The sequence below is a fragment of the Aegilops tauschii genome, chromosome 3, assembly GCF_002575655.3.
Source record: "Aegilops tauschii subsp. strangulata cultivar AL8/78 chromosome 3, Aet v6.0, whole genome shotgun sequence".
NCBI lineage: Eukaryota > Viridiplantae > Streptophyta > Magnoliopsida > Poales > Poaceae > Aegilops > Aegilops tauschii.
Genome location: NC_053037.3, coordinates 565,102,043 through 565,112,543, shown reverse-complemented (window position 1 = coordinate 565,112,543; position 10,501 = coordinate 565,102,043). Strand labels below are relative to the sequence as shown.

Genomic DNA, 10,501 nt, shown 5'->3' with positions numbered 1-10,501 from the left:
TTCAAGTCCGCCGAAGATAGTCACTTATGCAGAGCGTAAGTTCGAATGAAAATAAAAGTTTGATGAGGAGATGTGAAATCCTGCATTGCCACCATTGTGATGCAGTGAACAGATAGCTGAAAGCCTGTATTGCACATGATTTGCATATAAATCGCCACATCGCTGCCCATTCATTCGCCCTCCTGACGACATTAGCCTGGAGAGACAGGCCATGACCGGTACCAAATGCAGGTTGCAGGAGTGAACCTCTTGGCAGCGCGCAGGCTTGCGTATTCATAGCGACTCACTTCCAGTCTTCCACGGTACCGAGCCATATGCTAAAACATAACCAACACAACAAAGCAAGCAAATGGCTTAAACAGATACAAATGCAACCGCAGATCAACGAAGATAACAGTTAAGTGAAAAGCAGTCAAGCGTACGATGATCGCATCTCAACAAAAATGCCTGCTGCTCTTGACATTCATCACAAGTCACAGGCTCTATATCAGTTTTACTCAGCCTCACTGTTACAGCTCAAGGAATGCACTACCACGACATTAGGCGATGGGGGGCAAAAAAATTAAGGGAGAGAAAACGGCAAAATAGCTCGCTCTATGTGTAAGGCTTTACAGGTATCAACTCTCAACGAATGATCGTATGCACTTTCCTTCTCCATCGACCTTGCGGTCTCCAAACAACTGAAAGTTCCCGCTGATGACGAGAATGCGGGTGCTGTTAGCTCCTTTATCCAATTGAAGGACTCACTCAACTCCGGCCTTGGCCCCTATCCTGTAAAACAATTTCAGATTTAGTAACTTGCATGTGTAACATGATGCACATGCAAGAAAACTGTAACAGCATATTTGTAACAGCATGCCTGGCTGAGTAGATACTTAGCAAGGCAAATGCTTAATCATGGATTTGACTTCTATTTTGAGTAACTTGGGTTATTTTCAAAATTGCATGAAAGAAGCTTACAAGTATAAATGATCCGGCTGGTTTTGTAGGCTCCCAAAATCTTGAATTGGCTGCAAGATCCAAGGGAAATGCAGCCTCTTCCAGACACAAATCCATTTACTAATACAGATGCCGAGAAGGACTATGGACAATTCAAAACAAATCGAGGAGAGAAAGAATACTGCATGGCGATCTTTCACATGAGTAATGACTCTAACCAGTCCGAGATGTATTCGTAGGCCACAAATGTCACTGCACCAGCAGGAGCCGATTTCACCACCGATGGGAAAAGCCCTTTATAGAGGCCTCCAAACCCCTCCTTAACAACTATCTCTGTTAGGGCATGGTACATGCCCTTGTATGTGCTGCTCTCAATCCGCGCCCCATACCTTGGATGACGTTTTAATCCTTCAATCTACAAATTGTTGGAAGAAATGTTAGCTCCAAAATATACCAAGGACTCGGCATTGTCTCACAACCATACCCAAGTGATTCATATGCACATCCAAATAGGCTAGTACTGAACTGGAACAGAGTGTCCACCACAAAATAGGGCATGCGCATATTGGCACAAAACATACCCTAGTGAAAATAGGGGCACTAAGAGAGAAGATATTCTGACAGAGAAATGACATGATTAGGTAAAAACAAGATCAAAGCGTCATAGGTAAATCATGCACAAGCCCAACTTCATTGTATGCTAGGTTTTCACTGCAGAGTACAAATCAGGTGAAGTGATCAGCATGCATGAAGCCCAATATTCATGTTATTAGTGATCAGTTCTTATAACTATCATAATACAGCTTGATTTCATCAGATGGGGTTTATTTCATGAAACGTATGGATGAGAAAACAACAAATTTCAATGACCAATTACCTGGAATCTTTTCTTAACAACATCAAGTGGGTGACATGCAGCTTTTGAAAATGTTCCAGCTGCGAATCCACAAAGAAATAGCTGGAAGCTTGATGCCGAGTCATCCTCCTCAATTCCATATCTGTATCTATTCCATGACTATGGGAAAAAATTGCGGTCAGGGAAGCTTAGCGTAACAATTCAGAGACACATACTAATCAAAGTTAAGAAAAAAATCAAGTGTAATTTCTTATGAAGAAACAAGCCTACAACAACAACAACAAAGCCTTTAGTCCCAAACAAGTTGGGGTAGGCTAGAAGTGAAACCCATAAGATCTCGCGACCAACTCATGGTTCGGGCACATGGATAGCAAGCTTCCACGCACCCCTGTCCATAGCTAGTTCTTTGGTGAAAACAAGCCTGTCTTGAATAAATTGTTACAACACCAGTAGTTTCTTGTTACCTATATGAGCATGCCATATACTTTATGTTTCATAAAAAATGCATTTCTTGGTACCTCAGTATCCCATATTCTAGAAGGATAACAAACTAAGGAAAGAGTAGAACATCTAATACAATCATATGATAAAACTCGCAGCTGAGATCATCTATAGATCATCTCAAAATCATTGTAGGGTACATGTAAAACGGTGAGTTTAGCTTTGTTACCATCATTGAACGTTTGAAAGTGTCGTATGAACCAAACTGCAAGCCAGCATATGGTATAATTTCAACAAGAGTTGGAGTTAAACCAGCATACAGCCCTCGAACACCACGAGTTTGAACTATATCAACAAGTGCAGACCGCATATTGGGGTAAACCTACAGAGAAAAATACAACTTTGTGTGAATCAACAAGAAAGCATCACGATAGAATTGTCAACTCAAGAGTATCCATCAAGCAGTTGGCTTACAATGATTGTGCAAAAAATCAATCACAGGGAATAAGTGCATAGTAATATAATGTGTACACTTGATATTTGTATTCACATGTGCATCTCAAAAAGTACAAAATTATAGAACACACACACAGCTGCAAAAAAACATTTAAGAGCATGATCACGCATGGTCCAAAAAAGACGAGTGTAATTGTATTTTGTTATTGCAGTTATAAGATTTATTGTATTCCATACTGTGAATAAATTTATGAATGAAAAAAGCTCATATTATGAATTAAAAATATCGGTTTTTATTTTAGAATCACATACACAAATCAACATTGTACACTGAGCCTAGCTCAGTTGGTGGGAGGTGTGGGTATACACCCCCAACTCAGGTTACAGTCCTCTCTACTTCAGAATTGGGTGCTATTTCTTCTTAAGGAAAGAATAATAATATCTTTGCTCCTAGGTGTTCTCATTTAATAATTTATCAATGTTCTATCAAGTTCTGTACAGAAGATAAATTCTCTGTTCAAGGCTACCTTGAAGGCTTGAACTGTTGCTAGCACAAAATGATTTGCCATGTACTCCCTCCGTCCCAAAATAAGTGTCTAAACTTTGTACTAACTTTAGTACAAAGTTGTACTAAGCTTGAGACACTTATTTTGGGACAGAGTGATATAACTGAACAACAATTTTTTTGTGCAGATAGTTGACACTTGATGGAACACAAAACTAAAAAAAGATCAGAAAAGAAGAAAAAAATGAAAAAAAATGAAGCCTGGGCTTCATGACAAAACCAAAAGGTGCAAGGGGAAGTCCATTGTGTTGAAAATGAAACTGAATGAAACTCTACTGTAAAACAAAAGGATTCAACTTCAAGCAATCTAACAATGATATACCCATATTATGAGTAAAGTGAGTACTAACTATCGGCATGGAGGTAAAGTACAGAAGTACTACAAATCACTGCAAGTACTCAAGGTAAAGATAGATGACCAATGATCTAACTATAATCTTGCAAAATCAAACTAGTGGCACCATAAGTTTGCAACTAAGTTTAAATGTTCACACTCCAAGGAAACAAACAGTTCCAGAAATCACAAATAAGATCAGATTTACCTTCGGTTCACCCTGTGACGCAAGAATAGTTCTGAGAAGGTCAAATGGATATGATCCTACAGTTGCTGCACTTCCTGCGATAGCCCCACTTACGTAAGACAAGTAAGGACTTAAGTGCAGATGATCCTCTGGAAGAAACAATAGACCAGATAAGTACTAAAGAGATGTGAGAAATCATATTAAAGCTTCAGTTCTGAAACATGGATTTGAACATTTATCATTTCACTGAGATGAGATTCCCAAATAGCAATATAATTCTGGGAGTATCAAATTTCATAATGTATCAGTTGTACAAATTAAAATTTTGGGTAAACTATTATCTACTGCAAGCACTTACAAGGTTCTAGGATGACATTTGTAATTGATTTTAAAATATAGACCGAAAACCAAGCTGAAACGGCATACCTGTTCTCGATGAACCAGATGCAAATGTTTTTAGCTTGTGTAGAACTGTGAATTGTATAGCTGTATATGGCATATACATAAACAAGGCTGGAACATTTCCTCTCCAGAATCCCTGAAAGATCAGCATCTTGCACAGTAAGAGCATATTTCACAGAATTGTTTTAGATGGACTATTTAAATCAAACATAGAGCATGCATAAACCCAAGGTAAATAAACCAAACGAAGTGCCGGGGGCGACAAAGAAGCAAATTAGATATCAGAATAGAAATCTAGGGAATAAACACTTCCCAAAAAAGCCAGCAACCAATGACATCACCTCATGAGTAAAAGCAATATTAACACTACATGTCAGCCATTTGATATATTCGTGGAGAACTGATGGATTGAAGATTCGTCACAAGCAGCCAGACAACATTTCGGGCGCCCCACCTCAGGAGACGTGAAGCAGATCAGCAATGATGAGGTCTTCTGAGCGTCACTGAGCCACGGCTGCACGTCGTCAAGAGGGAGGGAGGAAGGGAGGGGGGGGGGAGACTTCTGCGCCTCGCTGAGCCGCGGCTGCACGTCGTCTAGAGAGAGAGACGGGAGAGTACATGGCAGTTGGGACCACTGATTACGAGTCGAGGGACTAGTCGACAGACTAGTCTACGAGTCGCAACTTGAGTGTCGACTACAAATCTCGTGTAGACTACTTGGTCTAGTCGAGCAGTCGACAGACTAGTCATACTAGTCGAGCTATTTGAGTTGAGCGACTCAAAATTTTGAGGGGATAAGTCACCCAGCCTGGCCGGAGCTCGTGCTCGGGCGGCAGCCATGGCTGTGACATGTAAGCGCGCGCGGCCCTGAGACGAGAGAGAAGGAAGAGAGATAGAGGAGAGGAGAGGAGGAGGCATGGAGGTGGTCGGCAGCAGGGGCCGGGGCCGGCGGAAGGCGGCTGGAGGCGCGGGTCACGCACGCGTGCTCCCGTGTGTGATGGTGCTGGCAGCGGCAATGGGATCGATCGGGAGCTAGGGTTCCAGTGACGGGAGCTAAGTAGGCCGGCCACTTGGGCCCAAATGGGCCAGCTGGGGGGTGTTGTGTGGTGCTGGGCTGGGCCTGGCGAGCGTTGCCTAACACTTCTGGTTTTATTGCATACTGTACTGTTTATATATACTACATACTACTACTAGTTATTAACAATAGTTGAGTACTACAGTACCATGTCGACTAGTCCAGCACTAGTCTAGACTAGTCAGGATTAGTCTATGAGTCTCAACCTAGGAACGACTCGTCGACTCGTAAACCTTGGTTGGGACATACAGGTAGACTAGTAAAAAACTCACGTGGCACCAGAAACGCCACATCAGCCCGGACATACAGGCCCAGGTAATCAGATTCGCTGTCAAAACGCTCTCAGCCCAGGAACAGTATTATTTCATGACCCAGCCCCCAAAACGGTAGTTCTTTGTTACCACTTCCCCGAATGTGGTCGTTTTTTGTAATTTACTCGTTAAATTAAGACCCCACCAAGAATTGGATCAGTCCACTAAATACTGATCATAGCAGTTAGCATTGTTCCATACCGACTATAGCATTGGACTCCCCTCCCCAAGCATAATTTACAACTAAGAACTAACATGACTGTAACGCTCAATTCTAGGCCCATGTTCAGCCTGGTAAGATTCATAGAACAAACCTCACAGATAAATATTAAGGCTGAGATTTAGCATGAGAAAACAAGTTAATGATCACTAGTCCATGGACAAGTTTCTCTAAATAAAGCATGAGCTGAGTGTTTGAAGAAAAGCAGATACCGGCAAACCTTCCTCTCGTAGAATATCTTTAGTTGCTTGCATAAGTCCAGTGTACTTGGAAGGTCCATAGACATCCCTCCGAAGTACACCCCATTTTGCCGTCGGCTCTAATTGAACCTGAAAAAGGCATTGAAGAGCATATCAGTAACCAAAATATGATTACAGATTGCTACAGTTAAGCTGCACCCAACACAATTATGAGTGCTTCAATACAACGGTCAAGATTTAGAAAACAAGTCATAAATCTAGTGAAGAAAACACATCGGAAAATACTATTCTGCCGTATAAAGAGCGTAATCAGTAGGTATCTAACTAAAATAGATTCCACCATATTCCAGTCGCTGACAAATAAGACCCCTAAAACACAATCAACCAAAACTCCCACAAAATTATCATCCGAGTTTATGAAACAGTGTTCAATCCAAAAATGGTGATGTAATACGAAACATTTGCAAACGGATAGGTAGATCGTTCTGGAATCAAAGGTGAACAACCCACAAACAGAACAGTAATAAGAAGTGGTATTAAAAAGGTATACAAAACAGGAGGCAGCTCTTCAGCATCCCAAAGTGTTAAGATAGCTCCTAGAGTGCTACATTTTCCCTCCAAGGAAATCCTTAAGGGTAAGGAGTGGCAGCATTACATAAGCTCGTCACAAAGTGGTTTACCGGAGTGATGCTCCAGAAATACTGATTCTCGCAGTACCTTCAAACATCATAATTCAACACCAGTTCTGACACGGGTTCGTTAGCATAAAACTGAGCACTAAAGGATTCAAACAGTGACGCCCAGGTCCGCTAAACAGTAGAGAATTATTCGAAACCCCACCATGCTTGCTCGAACAACAAAACAGCCCCCAAAATTTCCTCATAGCAACGGTTAACTAAATTGTGGGCGTGTGCTCCCAAATGGCCGAAATGCACCCGCAAAATTCCCCAAACCAGGCAGGCTCCCCCACGCTCGTCGCGAATCCACGCAGACGCGGACACCCGGGGCCTCCTGACGCCCCTCGGCCCCGATTTCCCGGAGACAAACGAATGCACGCGCGAATCCGCATCCTCCAGCGCACGCGCAATCGCTACGGCTTCCTACCCGAAACCACGGAGATTCTCCCGAACATCCCCAGCCTGGCAACCCGACGAATTCGCGGCTACCGGCTCCCAAATTGAGCGACGGGGAGGCAAGCCGCCCGACGAATTCGCGGCTACCGGCTCTCGAATTGAGCGACGGGGAGGCAAGCGAAACTGGAGGGTGGGGGTCGGGGGGAAGGGGAGGGGGGGACCTGGAACCGGATTTTGATGACGTCGAGGGGGGAGGTGACGGTGCGGGAGATGCCCCCGGAGATGGCGCCCGCGGCCGTGTCGACCAGCGCCCGCCGCGTCTGCGACGGCTCCTCCGCCGCGCCCGCGCCCGCACCCATGGCGACGGCGGCGACGCGACGCGTGAAGGGACGAGGGGGCGGGGCGGCTTCCGGGTTCTGGCTTCTGGGAAGGAGGCGGCCAGGTCTCTCGCCTCTCTCTACCTTTTGGCTCTTGGGACGGTGGTGGGCGGGCGGGCGGGCCAGGTTTCCGTTTCCGCTCGGGAGAAGACGGTATCTTTGTAGTGATCCATAAATCGCGCGCTTTCTTTTTCAGTTTCCGCATTTCTGACCCCTTTTGGCCCGAGCTCGTATCAATCTGTGGTCTCTAATTTTGACCCCAGCCCAGCCGAGCCCCGTCGTTGAATATTACTACTATCATTGACTTTTGGTCCCTTTTCAATCAAAATTCAGGCGCAGAATCTCTCACCGCCGTCCCTTTAGTGAAATTTGATTGGTCGTGGGGGGTGACAACGGATGCATTGCTCTCTGATTGGTCATGCTGAAAAAGAAAAGGTGCATATTCACTGTTAGAGAGAAGAAAAAAAGGAGTGTGCCTTGTTCCCCCTCCAAAAAGGAGGTGCACCCATCTTATCTCTGCTGTTGAGTGCGGAGTGCCGCCTAAAACGGCTCAAGCAAATGCTCGTTTTTTTTCTTTCCTTTTTTCTTTTCTGATTTGATGATTTGAGGACTCGTGAGAGTCAGACGACGCACCGTGGACCTCGTGTATGATGGGTCGTGGACCTCGTGGTCTCGTGCATGCGATTTTCTTTTTACTACTCTTATTCTTTTGATGAGGAGGATGCATGAGATATTCTGGAGGCGACGTGGCTGCGGATGCTAGTGCTCGGCGATGGCGCTCGCGTCGCGTGCCAAACTTCCTGTGGGGACTGGGGCCGCATGCTCCAAAAACATAATATAAGTACGTGTCACTCTCCGGGAGGTCGACTGATTTGCATTGCTACACCGGAACCGGAACCTCGGCGACATATGCCGTGGTTTGCCAAATTCGGGCGTTTCATCGCGTTGGTTTAGCCGACTTTTCTGCCCAACGAACGGATGTTATGGTGCCGAGCGCTAGATCTTTCGCCGCGCACCGTCGAATGTGCCGTCGTTTGTTGCTTGTGCCCCCTCCCCGAGTGAATGGTCATGGACGCGTCGTTTTTTTATGTAAGACGTATTATTTTCGGCACGATGAATAAGGCACAGATTTATAGACATGTTGAGACAAAATTATACTTGGCAAATTTGTTGGTTAGTAGCAAGTAAATCAGTTAGTCCAGAAAAAGTAAGAGATACATGCAATCGACAGAAAAATATTTTCTTTTTTCTAGATACAAACAATCAGGAGATAGATATTTTCCCCTTTTTCTGAAGGGCTGACAAGGGAATTTTGAGGAATTAAAAAATTGCAATTTACATTCTGGAATTTTATTAAAAAATAAATACACCTTATATAAAGTAACGGAGGGAGTAAATATCATTTCTACACATATTGCCTTGTAATAATCCGTAAGAAAACTTATACTAATAAATAACATTTTTTACACGTATTGGTGGGAGGGGGTGCACCCGTTCGTGTCAATGTCTTTAGCCGGTGAAATGGGCACTGAATAGGATTTGGACGCTCGCTCGATCTTTGCCAGCCCGGTCGTTGGTTCTCCTAAAAAAAGCACATTCGTCCGTTGACCATTTGACCACTAATCATTTTACCCCAGTTGACCTTTGAATTTTCAGAATTTTGGAAAAAAATCTCAAATACATAAAGAAGTTCAGGGGTTGGTTTTTTCACAAAATACAAAAAAGCTCGCAAATTCGAAATGTTCGTGAATACAAAAATAGTTCAGGAATTTCAAAAAAGTTCATAAACTTAAAAAATGCATTTTAACACGAAAAACATTTGTGGATATTGAAAGAAGTTCACGAATACAAAAAGTTCACATATTTGTAAAAACAAATCAAAAATATGAAAAACACTTCATTGATTGGAAAAACAATTCATGGATCAAGGTAAGTTTATGAATTTTAAAATAAAAAGTTCATGAATTCGAAAAAGATCATGAATTTGGAAAAGTTCACGAGTTTGAATAAAAAGTTCACGAATTTGGAAAAAAATCGTGAATTAAAAACAGAAAAAGATTCACGAGTTTGGATAAAAAGTTCACAAATCTGTTTGATTTATTGTGCATTTTATGTTTGTCTTAAATCAAACTTTTGACCATAGTTATAGAAAAATATTAACATCAACAATGTCAAATTAATACCATTACATTCATCATTAAATATATTTTTATATCATGAATAACATTTTTGAGTAGTATAACATATATAATTGATATTGTAAATGTTTATATTGTTTTTGATAAAACTTGTATGCAGACTAAATACAAAAAAGTGAGTATTTGAAGCCCGTTAGCAATGACTGCTTAGCAGGAACATTGTTTTCTAGTAAAGTGTTTCCTCACCAGTCCCACATATATTATATTATTCTAACTATTAGTTGACTTATTCCGCCAAAAAAAGATATGTGAGCTGACTTCCACTTGAGTAGTGGACTAGCACCCAATGACACCCTGTCATGCGCATCACAACAACAATCAGTCTGGCACGAGCCACCAGGGATTAAGAGCAAAATTATCCAACAAAAGGAAGTATAATGACAAGTTGTTTTAGGGAACATACAAAACGAATCCTTGTGGCATCAATACTTTTGCACAACTTTATGCCGTCTACGGAGGACCCTAGACAGTGGCGGAGACAAAGGGGGACCAGGGACCCTGGCCCCCCCCCTAACATTCTTGACTTAAGGCTAACATCCATGTTAGTAGTGCTTAGTTGATGTATAAAATGACGTATTTTGACAGGCCGGCCCTCCCCAGCAAGACTTTAGAACACTCGGCCACCCTCATATGATTTTCCTGGCTCCGCCACTAACCCTAGACCCCACATATCAGCGACAATATGATGTAGTATCAACGTCGTGGTGTTGAGGTTGGTCGAGGAGTTGTTGGTTGTTGTTGCTCGCGGACCTAGAGATCCGGCGAGGTTTGGTTCCCCTTGCGCGGTCAACAGGGCGATGACGACGGTCATGTGATGTGGGGATCCCATCCTTGGGCCCCATTGTCGTCGTACGACGTTCCATACAA

General features: G+C 43.0%; 1 protein-coding gene across 4 annotated transcripts; it reads right to left on the bottom strand.

The window, feature by feature from the left end:
* Window positions 1-434: 434 nt before the first annotated feature.
* On the bottom strand, window positions 435-7,576 carry LOC109764846 (mitochondrial thiamine diphosphate carrier 2). 4 transcript variants are annotated; one of them, XR_002233261.4, is made up of 8 exons: window positions 7,281-7,576; window positions 5,999-6,115; window positions 4,205-4,316; window positions 3,800-3,927; window positions 2,466-2,618; window positions 1,817-1,954; window positions 961-1,354; window positions 435-771 (listed from the first exon to the last, which is right to left on the bottom strand). XR_002233261.4 is itself a non-coding variant. In XM_020323631.4 (8 exons), exons 2-8 carry the CDS (start codon window positions 6,070-6,072, stop codon window positions 744-746), a joined length of 822 nt encoding a protein of 273 aa, XP_020179220.1. In that variant the 5' UTR covers window positions 6,073-6,115; window positions 7,281-7,554; the 3' UTR covers window positions 435-743. The 4 variants fall into 4 exon arrangements, 2 of the variants coding, with proteins under 2 accessions (XP_020179220.1, XP_020179218.1); XR_012205639.1 differs by having other exon boundaries at window positions 6,007-6,115; window positions 7,281-7,560; XM_020323631.4 differs by having other exon boundaries at window positions 1,158-1,354; window positions 6,007-6,115; window positions 7,281-7,554.
* Between the last annotated feature and the right edge of the window lie 2,925 nt (window positions 7,577-10,501).

Excerpts from the sequence above, each read along its gene's own strand:
- LOC109764846 (XM_020323629.4), bottom strand. The coding sequence starts at position 7,418 with ATGGGTGCGGGCGCGGGCGCGGCGGAGGAGCCGTCGCAGACGCGGCGG. Across the intron at positions 1,955-2,465 it reads CTTTCAAACGTTCAATGATG|TCATGGAATAGATACAGATA; the intron begins GTAACAAAGCTA and ends TTTTTCCCATAG. Across the intron at positions 1,355-1,816 it reads TTGTTAAGAAAAGATTCCAG|ATTGAAGGATTAAAACGTCA; the intron begins GTAATTGGTCAT and ends AACAATTTGTAG.